The sequence below is a fragment of the Perca flavescens genome, chromosome 15, assembly GCF_004354835.1.
Source record: "Perca flavescens isolate YP-PL-M2 chromosome 15, PFLA_1.0, whole genome shotgun sequence".
Taxonomy (NCBI): Eukaryota; Metazoa; Chordata; class Actinopteri; order Perciformes; family Percidae; genus Perca; species Perca flavescens.
The window spans coordinates 2,446,449-2,465,294 of NC_041345.1; the positions used below are offsets into that span (position 1 = coordinate 2,446,449).

At 43.0% G+C, this 18,846-nt stretch overlaps 1 protein-coding gene across 1 annotated transcript; it reads left to right on the forward strand.

Moving 5' to 3' along the window:
* Positions 1-16,505: 16,505 nt before the first annotated feature.
* On the forward strand, positions 16,506-18,380 carry junbb (JunB proto-oncogene, AP-1 transcription factor subunit b). The gene has a single exon (XM_028599536.1). It carries the CDS (start codon positions 16,829-16,831, stop codon positions 17,852-17,854), a length of 1,026 nt encoding a protein of 341 aa, XP_028455337.1. The 5' UTR covers positions 16,506-16,828; the 3' UTR covers positions 17,855-18,380.
* The last annotated feature ends 466 nt before the right edge of the window (positions 18,381-18,846 follow it).

Below are 18,846 nucleotides of genomic sequence, written 5' to 3' on the forward strand. Positions count from 1 at the left end.
ATGCTAACCTCGGCATCTATTCTGCACGGGATCATCGCCCGAGCGCACAACACGCAAACAATAATTGTCAGCTGAGGTGAGATACAAAAACATGTCTGATAGAGGGCTGAGCTGAGGCACGGGGCACCACGACGCATGTGTGTGTGTCTGTGTATGTTTGTTCACTTCAAGCTGTGTGTACAAGGTGGTGCACCAGCGAAAGGGCATTTACATATGTGAGTAAGAGTGTGACTGTGAGCGAGAGTGGAGTGTCTGAGTTTTGTGTTTTGTGTGAGGAGGGATAGTTTGTCAGAGTGGATAAAATACGTGGGTGTTTGTGGGGGAGTCAGACGATTTCATTTTTTTTTTCAGGCACTGATTCACCCGAGGGTGTCCGTGTCCAGGCTTGTTTAAGACGTGCCAAGTCCCGGGTGTCGGGAATGGCGCTCAGTTACAAGCTGCCCGAGGCTTAGCAGGAGTTGCCGACGCAGACAAAGTCCGTTTTATGTTGACAGAAAAACTTGCATGTGAATGTTTGCCCCCAGAAACTGCTGGCACTGCACCTTTCCTCATCTCTTCCAACTATGCCTAACCCTGAAAAAAAACTCCCATCGGATTTCTGTCACAAAGCACACACATGTTGTATGACTGATTGTTTTTCCAATAAGGTTTAAGGGTGTGTGTGTGTCTGTGACTTAAAGCTTACTCACGCCGCTGTCATCGACTTGAACTCTGCACCTCTTCATCTTTATCGACCAGTGACGTCATTCCTATCAAGTTCATGGCCTTTCCAGACATTAGTATATCTCGCCTGAAGGGATTCCCTGGTCTGGCACTAAGATGTCCTTGGTGTCAAGCAATGCAAAGTTTTTCGCTTTGTTTTTGGACTCTGACTAGGGGGGAAACCAGGAAGTGGACCAGACGCTGAGGATGAGACTCAACACAGACAAGAAACAGCTGCTGACACGCAAAGAGAGAAGGGGAGTTTTGAACAGAATATAAACACAGATTCCTGATAAAGAAGATAGTATTGGTTATCTAAGAGATGTGGGCTGCAATAAGACAACGCATTCTCTATAAAGGGTTCCAATGAGATTATACGAAAATTTATGCACAACAATTCATATGATATCCTAAGAAATGACATGACAGCTAAGTTTAGCGGTCTTTACAGTCAAATTTAGGGCGAGAAATGGTGACTGTGAGCCGGGTACAGAGCACCGTTGTGGCGACAACAGTTAAGTTAGATTAGAAAAAAAGATTTTTTTCTAGGTTTTTTAAAATAGTCTTTTAAAAAGATTTTTTTTAAAAGATTTTTTTAAAAAGATTTTTTTCTAGGTTTTTCCCTGCATAGAGGAGTTTTTTGCGCCCCCAAAAGAGGTTTTAGCCAGCACCAAAGGAAATTCACCAGCTCCAAAATTGATAAGAACTGAAAGAAAAAAATAGCAATTCAAATCCTCAACAAATATGTACCATTGAACAAGCAGAACATCAACTTAAATAGGAGTGCTAAATTCAGTTTTATCTCCAGAATCAGGCTGTGTCAGACTCTCTGGTGATTTTTTACACTAGTATTTAAATATTATTTTTTTACAGCAGTGTTTTTGATTGGGGTTTCATTTACACAAGCATAATAGACATTTTTGTGTATCAAATTGTCAGAAATAACAGACAAGTGCATAGATTTTTGTCAAATAAGGTAACACAGACTCATTGCCTTTACGGTACGCAAACTGATCATGCTTAGCATACTGTTGTGCGTAGTCACCCCCTTCTAAGGCCCATTCTGAGTCAGGAAAAACCCTGGGTTAGGGTTAAAACACCTGCCCCCTTAAGTAGCACTTCCTGGACACGCTGGGTGAAAGTCTGGTGTTTTCCCCTCAACTTCTTCTGGGGCGAAAGACTCCGCTCCCCGGCTTGAAAGCCCGGGGTCTTTGCGCTCTTAAGGCTGTTTTATGGTTCTGCGGAGGCTCCAGAGTTTCACTGTAGCCTACGGAAGTGGCCTGATGTTTATACTTGTGCGCTGGTGTGTGTGTCGAGTCAACATGTGTGTGAGTGTGTGTGTGTGTGTGTGTGTGTGTGTGTGTGTGTGTGTGTTAGAGCGAGGGATAAGTGAGAGAGTGATGGCGATAGACCTTTTTCACGGCAGACATGTTGACATGTCATAGTAGGAAAAGCACAGGTGTATTCAAACCCATTAGTCATGGCTGCATTCCACTTAGGAGAGACCCTGGTATTAAACCATTACTGATGGCTGCATTCCACTTAGGAGAGACCCTGGTATTAAACCATTACTGATGGCTGTATTCCACTTAGGAGAGGTCCTGGTATTAAACCATTAATGATGGCTGTATTCCACTTAGGAGAGGTCCTGGTATTAAACCATTACTGATGGCTGTATTCCACTTAGGAGAGGTCCTGGTATTGTTCATGCTGACTCACTGAAATATCTTACTGGGACACTTGATGGAACTGAGCCATTGTTAAGGTTATCAATGTCAGCTGTGCTTTTCCTACTACGACAAGTCAAAATGTCTGCTGTGAAAAAGGTCCATTACCTACCAAGCCACGGCCGAGCGACATGCGTTGCCGCAACGTGTAGTTACATTTTTCGAGAGGTGCACGTCAAGCTACAGCGTAGGGTCCAGGTTTCGGTTTGTGTCATCACGTACCTACGTACGTAGCACCGGCGTAGATCGTACGCAGAAGTTTAAATCAGCCTTTATACACTGGCAGTCAATGTGATGCGTACAGTAATAAATACGTGAAATACACATGAATTACAGTGCTTTACTTTTCGTAGCGATGTGTACGAATGGTTCATGAGAACAGCCTGAATGAGAGCAGCAGCTGCTTTTAAATCTGCCTGTGTTGGCAAAGAGGGGAAATAACAGCTCAAGTTGATGATTTATATTATTCCCAAAAACCCTGATCACGAGCCCTGCGGAGGCTGACATGGCAATTCTCTAGAGGCATTTTGTTTTAATAAAAGCCAAAGCCATGTTTTGACCATGTGGCAGATAAAGAAGCAAAAGGAAACACACACATGGCTGTGTGTGACTGAGCCAAACCATAACCGGGAAGACCCACCGAAAGGAAATTTCAAAGCTTGGCAGCCGGCAAACACACTGGGATCAAATGTGTGCAGACTTTGTTGGAGAAGAGGAATTCATGCAGTATTTTATGTGCCACTTCAAGAGTGTGCAGATAAAAATGTCTGCTATCTCAAACCTCTCATTGCATCTCCTCACCTGACACACACACACATACATAGATATATACACACACACACACACACACACACACACACACACACACACACACACACACACACACACACACACACACACACACACACACACACACAGAGGAAAGATCTGGAGCCAATTGTTCTCTCATGCCACAACACCCTCACCCCCGCATTCCCCTCTGTTACGCTAAATATCTTCTTGTGCTACAGGCTCACTCGCTTTTAACTTGTAAGTATGAAATGTGCAAGATCATTAAGAGCACATTCTGCATTCATTACCATGATTGCATGTTTGTGCACTTCAGACAGATGAACAGAGAAAGGAGGAGGACGAGAGACAACGGCGCAAAACAGGGTTGAATGGAGTCACAGAACACAACCAAACATGGCAACCTCTGGCGCTAATGTCTGACCCACACTTTTGACTCACTAACACTCACACTTTCTATCGCTTCTCCACGCTCTCTCTCTCTCTCTCTCTCTCTGTCTCTCTCTCTGCAGAATATGGCCCACTGCCTGGCTGCCAGCTGAAGCTACCTGACTCACAGCTACCAAAGGGCAGTTTCAGGTTCACTGAGCAGGACGGACACGGGAGCTCTCAGAGTCCCTTCAGTTAGCACGGACATGGACAGCGCTGTGCGTGAGACTGTGTTTGGGCTGCCCAAAAGGCTTTTTACCCCTCCTCCTTTTCTCACAAAGAAGTGAGCAAGAGGTTGTGACTCTGATGCACACAGAGGTTGCAAGTCTTCCAGGGAAGTAAGAGACAAGTCGTCTTTTTTAAATCTTAAATGATCAAAAGATAGGACTTTGCTGGCACTGTGAGAACTGTGAGGTTACGGTTGTTTCAGAGGCCGTTTCCGTTAAGTTTAGCCAACAAAAAGTGACTGTAAGGTTGGTAAAGTGGAATTAATGCATAACATTTCGTATGATATCTTACCGTTCTCATGACAAAGTTTAGCCGACCGTCTTCTTCGACCGAAGTCTTCTTCTTTTCTAAGAGACCAGGCTAATGGACCAGAGTTTGGTAGGACCAGGCTAGTGGACCAGAGTCTGGTAGGACCAGGCTAATGGACCAGAGTTTGGTAGGACCAGGCTAGTGGACCAGAGTCTGGTAGGACCAGGCTAATGGACCAGAGTCTGGTAGGACCAGGCTAGTGGACCAGACTCTGGTAGGACCAGGCTAATGGACCAGAGTTTGGTAGGACCAGGCTAGTGGACCAGAGTCTGGTAGGACCAGGCTAATGGACCAGAGTCTGGTAGGACCAGGCTAATGGACCAGAGTTTGGTAGGACCAGGCTAGTGGACCAGAGTCTGGTAGGACCAGGCTAATGGACCAGAGTTTGGTAGGACCAGGCTAGTGGACCAGAGTCTGGTAGGACCAGGCTAATGGACCAGAGTCTGGTAGGACCAGGCTAGTGGACCAGAGTCTGGTAGGACCAGGCTAATGGACCAGAGTCTGGTAGGACCAGGCTGTTGGTGAAAGAAGTAAGCAAGAGGTTGTGACAAGACTGATGCACACAGAGGTTACAAGTCTTCTTCTCTTCTAAGAGGATCTAAAATGATCAAAGGATTTGACTTCGCTGGGAAAACGCTAAAAGTTTGATGTCAGCATGAATTCCATGGCACGTAAAAGATGAGAGCAAAGATTAATGATTTAAAAATATCAGGGACACATATTAGTGTCGACGAATGATAGATGTGCAGATTTTCCACCACAGCTCATTTGGATTTTTCCTCGGTACATTGCCATGGGCGTGGGCGCAGTCTTTTTCCCTTCAACTATCTCTCTTCACAAAATATCTGCAAGATCTTTTTTTAACTTGATTATTGGCAGCGTTTTGAGTTGTTGAGGCTACATGTCCATCACTGTGTCTAGTACACGTCTGCTGTTAAGCCTGACATTGTTTATAATGTCAGTCCAGTGAAATTATCTTAATAAGTCCTATTTAAAAAGTAAAAAACAAAACAAGATTTAAACCTTGCAGACTGAGTCCAATGCATTGTATTATTCTTTAACCATGCAGTTCCTCGTATTCTACGAGATGGGAGTGAGAACCTGTTGGTCTCGCTAGTCCGATACCATTTTTTCCTTCCCAGAACTGATACCTGAACATACATAAGTGTAATATATATTTTATTATGCTTTAACAGCTCTATACTATTATCCCTGTATGGATGTGATATGATTTATATCTTTGTTGTACAGCCTGGCTCAGGTTAAACTCTTTGTAAAACATGAACAAACAATTAATGCCACAGAACTTTCTTTTCCAGTTTGTCATAACGGAAAAACAACATAAATAAACTCGTAAATTTTTAGGCAGTATCGGAGGCTTTTCCGATACTGGTATCGTTACGGGAACATCTCTACTTATTACTGGACCAATTTCAAAGATTGCTTTTCCCATCAGTACGTTCAGACTGCAGGCAAAAGTGGTCCAAATCTCATTTTTTTTGGGGGTCAAGTCACCAGCGCAGACTTCTTCAGTAGTAGTGTGAACACTCAAATCTAGCCCAGATCAGATTTTTTTTAAATCTGATTTAGACCACTTCCATATGTGGTCCTGAATCAGACCCAGGTCTGAATTTTTTCAATGTGGCCACAGTGTCAAAAACCAAGGTGGATTTGATGCGACTTTTACCTCAATAAGACTAGAAGAAGAAGAAAAAGGTAAACAACGGCAGAACTGGCAGCGGCGTTGACGTCAATGCTTCGATCTGATTGGATGATCTACTTGGTGGGATCGAGCCTTTTATTCACCATAAAAGAACTCATCTTAACCCAGTGAGTTTACCAGAGAGACTTGCAGTCACTCTGAGAGTCCTGGCCTCACGTTGTCAGCGAACTCGTTCAGGCCTTCTGTTGCCGCTTTGTTGCGCGCTGCTGAAAAATAAAGAGCCGTGCGCGACCTCTGCTCACGCGCTATAAATCGGGCGCGCAGGCAGGATGTTACATCATTTTGACGTCACGCTCGCCCGCACCGTTGGGAAGGTGGAGCGTGAGCGCGTGCGATAGGACCTGAAAGACGGTGAAATATGTCTGGGCAGGGTGAAGCCAGAGGAAACTCTGTTGGAGGCCCGTAGTGGTCCTGACGAGTGAATTTACAGCCATAACCCCACTAAAGGCCAAAATATCCAATTTGTCTCTCTTTCTCTTCATTCTTCTCCTCCTCAGCACCTGCACATTAATGTTACGGCTGCCATTACACAAACAATTTGAAATAAAAGTGAAAATGACTGACTTCCTCCATACCCTCCCTAACTTGTGCAACAGCGTACTGCGTCTGATGTCATTGTTCTTTTGCACCTGCAGGTCAGTTTGAAACCACAAAGAGTTCACACTGGAATCTGGTTTAGGCCACGTTTTAAAAGGTCATTTGAACCCCCAAACTAAAAATCAGATCTGAGCAAAAAAAAAAAAAAAATCTGAATTAAGCATTAAGACTTGGGGTGTGAACGTAGCCAAAAACATCCAAAAATAGGGTCCAGGTTGAAAACCAAAGTTACCCTTTTAATGAGTGGAGTGGAGAAAAACATCTTGGGCCATCATGTGAGGTTGACGAGGGTGCTGCTGCTGCTGATGATGATGATGATGTAAACGATGATGGATCCCTCTAATAATAGACCTGGCAATACAGTGACCACTGTCACCAAGAAGAACAGCAACGCTATGAATGAGAGGCCCCATTATGTCCAAACGAAGGAGTCAGCCTCTCTGTCAAGAGGCCTGTCTTTCTCTTTCTCCTGCCCTTGCCCACACGCTGACTCTTTTCTGCTGAGTGGGTGTTTGGAGGAGTTGTAAAGGTCAGGGGAAAGACTCTGAAGTGAGGAGCAAGCTCGGGGCTTTGGCCTCTGATTGGCCCCGGCCAGCGGTGGAAGAAGCCTTCACATCCTTTACTCAAGTACTAATAAATAAACAATAAAAGTTCTAATACCACGCTGTTAAAATACTCTGTTACAAGTAAAAGTCATGCATTAAAAATGTTACTTAAGTAAAAGTATGTAAGTATCATCAGGAAAATGTAGTTAAAGTATTAAAAGTAAAAGTACTCAATGCAGAAAAATCACATTTCGAAACTGGAAACGATCCAAACAGTCGATCAACTAAGTGTTTCAGCTGGACTTGTAGGCCGTTATATTGTTGGGTAGTTTCATTAATAATGAAACATTGCATTTCATAAACTATATAAATATATATACACTACCGGTCAAAGTTTGAGGTCACTTAGAAATGTCCATTCCACTTCATTACAGACAGAACACCAGCTGAGATCAGTTGCATTGTTTTTTTTAACCAGGGCAGCAGTTTTCAGATTACATTATGTGCTTACATAATTACAAAAGGGTTCTCCAGTGTTTTCTCAGTTAGCCTTTTTAAATGATATCAGATTAGTAAACAGAACGTGCCTTTGGAACATTGGATGAATGGTTGCTGATAATGGGCAATGTAGATATTGCATTAAAGATCAGCCACTTCTCTCGAGAACCCTTTTACAATTATATAAGCACATAATGTAATTATGAAAACGAGTTGTTTTGGTAGTCACCTATTGGTGGCTAAACATCTGCCGCTGCTAGCCAGTTTGATTCGTGTACACGAACACGTTTATCTAGTTTTTTTATAATACCAACAATTGCATAGCTGTATACAGCGGGACGGGTTGGGTTTAGGAACCGGGAGGTTAGGTTTAGGAAACGTGACAAGCGGGACCTGATCCCCGGTGTCCTGGGTGAAAGTCCTGTGTTGTTTGACCCCCCCAACCAACCTCACTATGCGGATATTCAGGCTTTCATACTACTCGCTACCGTAGTCGCTCTTATTGCTACGTCATCTTCTCATTGACAATCGTGCTGTGATCACGAAAGATGCTTCCCACTGAAATACATTAGATTAATAAAAAATGTGATCCCATCACGAAAAAAAACGAGATAAACGTAGCGGAGTACCTAAAGTAACTAGTAACTAAAGCTGTAACAGATGGATGTAGTGGAGTAACTAAAGTAACTAGTAACTAAAGCTGTAACAGATGAATGTAGCGGAGTAACTAGTAACTAAAGTAACTAGTAACTAAAGCTGTAACAGATGAATGTAGCGGAGTAACTAAAGTAACTAGTAACTAAAGCTGTAACAGATGAATGTAGCGGAGTAACTAAAGTAACTAGTAACTAAAGCTGTAACAGATGAATGTAGCGGAGTACCTAAAGTAACTAGTAACTAAAGCTGTAACAGATGAATGTAGCGGAGTAACTAAAATAACTAGTAACTAAAGCTGTAACAGATGAATGTAGCGGAGTAACTAAAGTAACTAGTAACTAAAGCTGTAACAGATGAATGTAGCGGAGTAACTAAAGTAACTAGTAACTAAAGCTGTAACAGATGAATGTAGCGGAGTAACTAAAGTAACTAGTAACTAAAGCTGGAACAGATGAATGTAGCGGAGTAACTAAAATAACTAGTAACTAAAGCTGGAACAGATGAATGTAGCAGAGTAACTAAAATAACTAGTAACTAAAGCTGTAACAGATGAATGTAGCGGAGTAACTAAAATAACTAGTAACTAAAGCTGTAACAGATGAATGTAGTGGAGTAACTAAAGTAAGTAAAGCTGTAACAGATGAATGTAGTGGAGTAACTAAAGTAACTAGTAACTAAAGCTGGAACAGATGAAGGTAGCGGAGTAACTAAAGTAACTAGTAACTAAAGCTGTAACAGATGAATGTAGTGGAGTAACTAAAGTAACTAGTAACTAAAGCTGGAACAGATGAATGTAGCGGAGTAACTAAAATAACTAGTAACTAAAGCTGGAACAGATGAATGTAGCGGAGTAACTAAAATAACTAGTAACTAAAGCTGTAACAGATGAATGTAGTGGAGTAACTAAAGTAACTAGTAACTAAAGCTGGAACAGATGAATGTAGCGGAGTAACTAAAATAACTAGTAACTAAAGCTGTAACAGATGAATGTAGTGGAGTAACTAAAATAACTAGTAACTAAAGCTGTAACAGATGAATGTAGCGGAGTAACTAAAGCTGTGACAGATGAATGTAGTTGAGTAACTAAACTAACTAGTAACTAAAGCTGTAACAGATGGATGTAGTGGAGTAACTAAAGTAACTAGTAACTAAAGCTGTAACAGATGGATGTAGTGGAGTAACTAAAGTAACTAGTAACTAAAGCTGTGACAGATGAATGTAGTGGAGTAACTAAAATAACTAGTAACTAAAGCTGTAACAGATGGATGTAGTGGAGTAACTAAAGTAACTAGTAACTAAAGCTGTAACAGATGGATGTAGTGGAGTAACTAAAGTAACTAGTAACTAAAGCTGTGACAGATGGATGTAGTGGAGTAACTAAAATAACTAGTAACTAAAGCTGTGACAGATGAATGTAGTGGAGTAACTAAAATAACTAGTAACTAAAGCTGTAACAGATGGATGTAGTGGAGTAACTAAAGTAACTAGTAACTAAAGCTGTAACAGATGGATGTAGTGGAGTAACTAAAGTAACTAGTAACTAAAGCTGTAACAGATGGATGTACTAAAGTAACTAGTAACTAAAGCTGTGACAGATGAATGTAGTGGAGTAACTAAAATAACTAGTAACTAAAGCTGTAACAGATGGATGTAGTGGAGTAACTAAAGTAACTAGTAACTAAAGCTGTAACAGATGGATGTAGTGGAGTAACTAAAGTAACTAGTAACTAAAGCTGTAACAGATGGATGTAGTGGAGTAAAAAGTACAATATTTCTCTCTGAAATGTAGCGGAGTAGAAGTAGAAAGTGGCATGAAAAGACAAGACCCAAGTAAAGTACAAGTACCAGACATTTGCACTTAAGTACAGAGCTTGAGTAAATGTACTTAGTTACATTCCACCGCTGGCCCCGGCCCAGACGACAAAGGCTCGGACAAAAGCCGAGTTGTGCAGAGGTGGCGAGGAGGCACAATGGGACGGTCTGAGAGGAGGAGGTGAGGGGAGTTTAATCCCCAACATAAGCATCTTATTGTGAAAGCCTGCTCTGTTAAAAGACACAATCTATAGGGGCAAGAATTTAAGGGGATTTTCATGTGTTTAGGAATTGGTGATTTTGTAAAACTAAAAAAAGACTGCTTCTTAATCTCTTTCACACTCACAAACTAGTTCATAGTTGTGTCCAGGGCTGCAACTAACAATTATTATCACTGTCTTTAATCTGTTGATTATGTTCTGGATTAATGGATTAGTTATTTGGTCTCTAAAATATCAGAAAATGGTGCAAAATGTGTTTTCAGTGTTTCCCAAAAAGCCCAAGGTGACGTCCTCAAATGTCTTGTTTGTCCACAACTCAAAGATCTTCAGTTGACTGTCCCAGAGGAGAGAAGACACTAGAACAATATTCACATTTAACAAGCTGATATCAGAGAATTTTGACTTTTGTTTTCATAAAAGATGACTCAAAAAGATACATCGACTATCAAAATAGTTGCAGATTAATGTAATAGCTGACAACTAATCGATTAATCTTAGCAGCTCTGTTCTTATTTTGAATCTTGCTGCCAAGTTCATCGGAGTGACATGTTTACCGGTCGTCTAATAGTTGAGTATCTTTGCAGCTCTACTTGTTTTGGAAATAAAAGCCACAAAATGCCAAAAGTTCATTCTACATTATTTATGATGGGTGTCTCTTTAATGACAACAACATATATTGTCCAGCAGACAAAAGGAGGGTGAAGATAAGATAAAAACTAATTCCACAGAATCTTTCTTATCTCCTCCCTTCATGCAAATATTCACACTCATAAATACTCCACCCAAAGACATAGTACGTGCTTGTACACACACACACACACACACACACACACACACACACACACACACACACACACACACAGAGCTTCCTTCCACCCTCAGGCCTTGCCTTACCCAAACTCACCCAGGAACGAGAGCAGGTAACGCTCAGTTGGTTTTGGCACCGGTCCATGTGATCCCGACTGTTAAAACCAGAGTCGGTTGCCAAATAGCTCGTCCTTCCCTGGAACTCTTTGAGAGTTTTGCCCAGAAAATATGCATAAAAAACATCAACACAAAAGCCTGGTGCAGTTTTTGGCTTCTGTAGAAAACAAAAACTAAAAAAGCAGAACTCAGAGGAAGGAATGTATATACTTGAGTACCCAGAAGAACTCTGAATCTAAACAGACTAAACAGAGATGTGACTAATCAAGATGTGACTAAGACACCAGAGAAATATTTTTTTTGGGGGGCAAAAGCAGAAACCTGATAACCAAAGTGTTTAACTAATCACCACGTTGTTTTGTTTTTTTAGAGCTGAATCCGGCCCCCAAAAACACACAGCAAGGCTGTTTAAAATTGATGGTGTGATTAACAGAGATTGTTCAGGACAAAAAACAATATTGCATATTAATCTTTGACACACCGTACATCGGTCTCAACGTTCACACAGCTGCCTCTCCCACTGGTTGGGTAACACGGGTGTTTTTGACTAACATTTGGCAGCGTGGCACGGTGCCACCTCATGAGTGTTCCCGTAAACACGCACCACTCTGGACCATACACTGTTGTTGCTTTGCCAGAAATGTCACTGGCACCGTGGTCAACCTCTCACCGCAACGCTGAATACAAACGTAAAGCGGAGCAGCAGCAGAAACAGGCAGCTGCACAGAGCACAGAATTTATAAGGGAGGTGGCAAAGTGGAGGCATAACACTGCCAGGAACTGTTGTTTGCCTCTGTTTATTCATATTCCCATGGATACTGACAAAAAGGCATAGAATTAAAATAGTCGCTCTGAATACCAGAGAATTACCTGACATGAGGGCATTATATATATTAAAAAAGTGGGGGGTTTTAAAAAGGTTTTTCAGGCCAACTTTTGAGTCATCGCATGACGATCAACAGATGGATTCTCCTTTCTGGGATGCTGTCTGTCAGGGACCAAGTAGTGAGGTAATGAGGAGAACGGGAGTTTTTACTTTTATGTTTCATACTGTAGGCATATTTTGCTCATAATACTGCTCATAACACTCATACTTTTACTTAATGGCGCTGACACACCAACCCGATTATCGGTGACTCAAGCCTGTTCGGTGTGTCCCGTGCCGTCGTCAGTCGGAGGAGCTTCAAAATCTGATGAAAATCTTTCAAACTGACCTTTGTTGATCTGAAATGAAGACAGATTCAGCAGCTGCACGGCCGATTTCTCTCTTCAAATGTTTTCAGAAACACGTTTCAGTGAACTATTTTAGTCCAATATGAGATCGTATTCTGAATGAGCCGCCATGATGGTCGGCTTTGAAATTGGGGAGAATCCAGAATAATGTTCCACGGTATTGCTACTTTTACATGTATTGCTTGCTGACGTAGAAAATGGACTTTATATGATGTGTCATGAAGATGAAAGCATTTTAGAACAGTATTGCCCTACACAGAAATACAGTGTGTATACCAGAATATTACCTTCCAAAATTGACTGTAGACCTATGTCCGCTAATATGTAACAAGAAATTGCAGTAGACTAAGTGCCACAGATATGTTTGAGGTAATGACAGCGTTACTGTCCACCAGAGTTTCAATAGGGTCCTCTCACAGTCGGTGCTCGGGGCCCTAACGAACCAAGAAGTTAATATCTAGGCCTATGAAAATAAGGGTCAACAAAATAAAACTCTACTCAAAATAGCAACAACAAAACAGGATGTGAACTAAACAAACTGACCCAACTGAATGAGACACAAGGGGACATACAGCACACAGGCTTGGTATGGCTCGATTCAACAGTCATCCACCCTTGTCTTCCCCTTTTCTCCAGCAGGAAGGACCTCCCCACCAGCATGGTAACAAAGTACACAACTTGTGTACAGACAATGATTATTTAACCCTAAGTAAAAAATGTGTGGACTCCATTTAAACAAGGTAAGGCTAAAAGCAAATATATACGTAGATTACAAATCAAATAAACAGTGTAATGTGTACTTTTGTGCGTATGAATTGTTTGGGGTGTGGCCGACCGCAACAGAAATGACATTGTGTGCTTAACAGAACGGGGTGAAATTGTGTGCACCGTTCCCACTGCTGGCTGTTGTTACCACGCGTAGCTTTGGCCATCACAGACATCTTAACCATGATGTTGAGAGACTTCTGTCCCAACAGGAGGTTTTCCCCTTTAGGCCTGAACAGAGTGTGCCTGAGCAAATATCTCTGCATGTGCTTTTTACAACAAGTGCATGTTGTTACAGGGTGGTTGTTCACTGCCGAAGGGAAACGCCGTTGAAAGATAGATCCAGCTGTTCTCTGCAGCACAGGTTGGATGGATATGAATGGGGAAGGTTAAATAATCAAAAGGAGGGGCTGCACTTCTGTCATTCCAATATGATGATATTCTTGTTTAATTTGGCAGTGAGCTGGGTTCAATTTGGTTGTTTAGACCAGAGATCTTCAACAGGGGGTCTGGGACCCCTACTGCAGCGGAGTCTTATGACATGAATCCAACATATTATTAGCAATTATAAAGGTTTTTGTGAAAAACAGTTCATCCTAAGGATTCACTGTGCCATATGTAAATTTAACATTAAAACATTATTTATAAAATCATGCCAGCAATTATTATTTCAATAGCTTAGTATTCTCTGCACTAAAAAGGTGTGTATAAAGGCCTTTGTGTCTACGTGACTGATGGGAACGACAATCATTGAAACTGGTCCAGTATTGAGCAAGAAACAAGCTGCAGCTTAACGTTAAAGGGCAATTGCACACTTTCTATTTCCGTGCACTATAAGTTCTCTTTTTGCCGCTGACAGGCTCAGATGATTATTCTACGTGTCTGACAACATTATGGGATGGATCCCTACAGAGATAGACCTTTTTGTTTAACATGAAACAGCCCCAAAATCACCATCACCACACCCACCAGACTTAAGGTTGGGAACAAGTAACTGATCCAGATTCTGCCTATGTTTCTCATATGTAATCTATTCTGGCTTTGCCTCCAGCTCCCATCTGTAAATTCAAATATGTGTTATGCAATTTTTTTTCCCCTGGTTTAAACGACTGTTGAACAGGACCGTTCTTCAGGTGCAGCCGGAGGATTAGAGCGCCTGCCTAAGCAAAGCATCCTACCGGACTCGTTTTGTCTGTGCAGGGAGATGGGATGGAGGCACTGTTGTTTGTGTGGGCGTTGGAAGAGTTACAAACAGGAGACAAAGGTTCCCTTCTCCACAACTGAAACGGGTGCACGGGTTTTGAGGGATCGCATATTTTACTTTTCTGTGAAAAGGGAGGGGATCGCAGTTATTCTCCCTGTAGACCAAAAGACTTATTTTAATGAAGCCGGTTTTTTAGATCAAAAGGCTAAATGAGTGAACATGAATCGTCCTGCTTGAGGTAACTGACTTGGTTCCTTTTCACGATCAAAGCGGGGTTACTTCACGTGCCGCGCCCGTACTGCACCAACCTGCCAGAGTACTGTGGGAGGATGTGTTGGTTCCGTCGCTGATCACTGACACAGTTTTCTGCTTCAGCGAGTGTGTGTCACTAAAGTGTGTTTTTATTTGGAGCATCACAAAACACAGAGGCATCTAGGCATGAATCTGATTTTAATTTTAAAAGGGGCTCTTTGAGTTCCTGCATGGTTTCAGCTCAATTTCATCTTCGTGTCAAATGGTAGTCATCTCTCCTTGATCCGCTAGCTGCCTGGCCCCTGAACACACCGTGAAAAAGCCCGGTCTCGGGAGACAACACAGGGGTCGCAAACGTCAAACGAGCACTAGGGGCACAGGCTGTGCACCAAAATACAACAAACCACGTTCCAGCCAATCACCAACTCACGCTACTCAATCAACTCTGCTCACTGTCTCCCCATGCTGATGAAATCGCACTGAAACCCTGCAGGAACTCATAGTGCACCTTTAATGTCAATGACCCAAATGAATGACAAACTACCAAATGAATTAAGAAGCTGCACCACCTACCACACCCTCACACAAAGTCTTAAGGCCGGCTCGGCTTTTGAAAAGTCGGACTTGTGAAAAAAATGTTATGTAATTACTGACTAACATGCTGCTAATTACATTCATTACATTCCCGTGTCTTAATCGCCCGTTGTTAGATATAGTCAGACCTGCATGGCCTACCTAACTTATACTGCGACTTTTTACATTTTTTGGTCTCATTGCTTATTGCTGCTCTGCATGTTTTGTGTTTTTTTTTGTCTTCTGTCTGTAAATTTTAACCTGTCAAGTCAACTTTATTGTCAATTCTGCCTAACCCTCTGTTCAATATGTGCCAGACATGAAAAGGAATCGATAATACTAATAATTTCTCTCCAACCCACGGTGCAATAAGTACAAATTCTGTCCTAGTGGTCTCAAAACATCTCTCCAAAAGGACTAAAGTTGAAAAAAAATAGCCAGCTGGCTACAACTGGCACATTAACACAGATGTGGATTAATGTGGGCTGTCCTTATAAATAAAATAAATGAAATAAAGTTTTAAAAAAAAAAGGTGACCGCACAGGCTGTTTCCCAACATGGCTTGTTTTCGGTCCTGATGATGAGCATGCACAGATGGCTGTGTTGGAGATGTCTAAGCTCACTTGTCCACCCTGCTGACACAGAAAGTCCCTAAAACTCTCACACATGGATGGGGTTAATAAAGGAGCTGGACTGCTGCTGGAATGAGGCCCGGGTGGGCGTGGCCTCCCGGTTCTCCCGGAGAGGAACAGGTACGTCATCGTGCCCATATAAGGCCGGAGGACTTCCTCCACAGGATGGATCATTATAAACATGCACAGAAGTCTGGCGTTTTTAGCCTATAACGGCTTTAATTCACATCTAATGGGGCCCATATCCGGTTGCAGATGATCTGATCCGTATTTGATGTAAATCTCCATTAGAAAAACATAAGAAATAGCCTAGAAAATAAGGGCATTTCTGGCGATGTAACAACATGACTGACTGAATTAAAAGCTCTAACAGGGTTATCTCACCTCTTCGCTCATCCAACAGACACTTATTTAACTTATAAAAAGGAGCAGAAAGCTGCAAAAATAAAGCGCGCTCGTGTGTTTCTGACGCTGTTCTCCGCTGCGATGCCTCGTCGCTCTCGTGCCTACAGGCTTGTTTACAGTCGCCTCTTCCCGGCATCAGCGTCACATGACGTCGCAGCGTTGGGCGTGGCGGAGCGAGCTGCCTGGCCAATCGCAGCGCTGCAATGCCCTGGCAGCGAGCGCGTGTGCATTGCCGTTATAAAAAGGCACGGTGTTGACCCGTCTGAACACACCTCAACGAGAGCGAGCACCGAGACCGGCGACTTCCAGGGAGTCCAAGAGTTAGAACTTTTCCCCCTTCACACAGGACTGGGAAGACAGCAAGCACACTGGGAGACGACGTGTAGCGGCTGACACTGAGCTGCAGAAGGTTGTTGTTGTTGGACCTTTTGGACTTGCACTCTCTTTTGGGGAGAGATTTGTAATTCGTTTTTTTGATTTTGGGTACGCTTTGATGCATGCTCTCTGCTGACACTGACATTTGTTGATTCTCTGAGAGAGAGACAGAGAAAGAGAGAGAGAGACTGTTTCTGTCAGCAGCTGGGTTTTCCCTACACGACTTTAATGTCTACAAAGATGGAACAGCCTTTTTATCATGACGACTCCTTCCTGTCGGCGTACGGCCACTCCGATGCAGCGATGCACGACTACAAACTGCTGAAGCAGAACATGAATTTGAACTTGACGGAGCCCTATCGCAGCCTGAAATCCCAGCTGAGAGCCGAGATAGAGCCGTACCAGGGGGCCGGGGGCGGGCACCCCCACCACCACCACCATCAGGACGCGCAGGGCTCCCTGAAGCTCGCGTCCCCTGAGCTGGAGAGGCTCATCATCCAGAACAGTAACGGCGTGATCACCACTCCCACCCCGGGCCAGTACTTCTACAACCGGGGCATCACGGACGAGCAGGAAGGCTTCGCGGAGGGGTTCGTGAAAGCCCTGGACGAGCTGCACAAGATGAACCAGATGGCGCCTCCGAACGTGTCCATCGGAGCCGGGGGAGTTACGTGTTCGGCGGCGGCGGCGGCGGCCTCTAGCGTTTTCGGCTCGTCCCTGCAGCCGGAGCCCCCCATCTACACAACACTGAACGCCTACTGCCCGAACACGAGCCTCTCTTCCGCATCCAGCTACCCCACGGCCACCATCAGCTACCTGCCGCCGCACCAGCACCAACAGCAACCCCAGCACCAGCAGAGCTCCTCGCACCCCTTCCAGCACTCTCTCGGCGGCTCCGGGCTCCACCCGCAGCGGCTCGTCGCCCTGAAAGAGGAGCCCCAGATCGTGCCGGACCTGCTGAGCAGTGACGGCTCGCCGCCGATGTCCCCCATCGACCTGGAGACCCAGGAGCGCATCAAGGCGGAGCGCAAGCGGCTGCGCAACCGGCTCGCGGCCACCAAGTGCCGGCGGCGCAAGCTGGAGCGCATCGCCCGGCTGGAGGACAAAGTGAAGGGGCTGAAGAACGACAACGCGGGCCTCTCCAGCACGGCGTCGGTGCTCCGGGACCAGGTCGCGCAGCTCAAACAGAAAGTCCTGACGCACGTAAGCAGCGGCTGTCAGCTCATGCTCACAAGCAAGTTGGAGGCATTTTAAACACAACACAGAGAGACTATACAGACTATACACTAGTAATAACACTGGAGTCATGTTCTGCATGTCTGGGACACCGTCTACACAGGCCCGAGGGCGGTGTGGGGACAACTCTTTAGGCTACATTTTAGGGTGAAAAAAGACTAGATTGAAATGGTACTTTCCGGATGCTGGACGCTCAAAAGGACCTTTCAACTCCCCTTGACACCAGGGCAGCATCCGAACCGAGAGACACTGAGCAAGAACACACTCGCACACACACACACACACACACACACACACACAGTCGGGTTTACTAAATGGTAGAACATGGGAATGATTATTGTATTTCTTTGTACGTTTTTTTTTTTTTTTTTGCATGACACTGTCATGCAAAGCTGCATTTACTATTCGTTATGTAAATTATTTGTTGTTTTGTCCGGTTGATCCGGATAAACTCATGATGTCCAATGTTTACACTTCTGTCTTTTTTATTTTTTATTTGTGATGTGTATTTAAGTAAAGTGTCTTAAAATGAAACGGAAATGGACTCGAGTGTTTGTTTTGTCAATTTAAGATAGAAAAGTCAAATCAACTTTAGTGTCAATTCTCTCAGAATATGTGCCAGACATCCAGGGGAATCGAACATGCGTCTCTCTCCGACCCACGGTGAAATAAGTGTAGACATATACAAAATATAGGCTGTGCAATACAATAATGCATTCTGAATAATGCAAATAATAGGCAATATAAAACTAAACACATTGAATGTATATATATATATATATATATATATATATATATATATATATATATATATATATATATATTATATTTTTTTCTATTTATATACATATATATATATATATATATATATATATATATATATATATATATATATATATATAAAAAACATAAAATGAACGTGACAAGAAGTGTGAAAAGAAAACATATATACCTAAAAAAAACAACATATAGCCTAAAAACATAAAACAGGAGATAGAGAGAAAGAGAGG

Excerpts from the sequence above, each read along its gene's own strand:
- junbb (XM_028599536.1), top strand. The coding sequence starts at position 16,829 with ATGTCTACAAAGATGGAACAGCCTTTTTATCATGACGACTCCTTCCTG.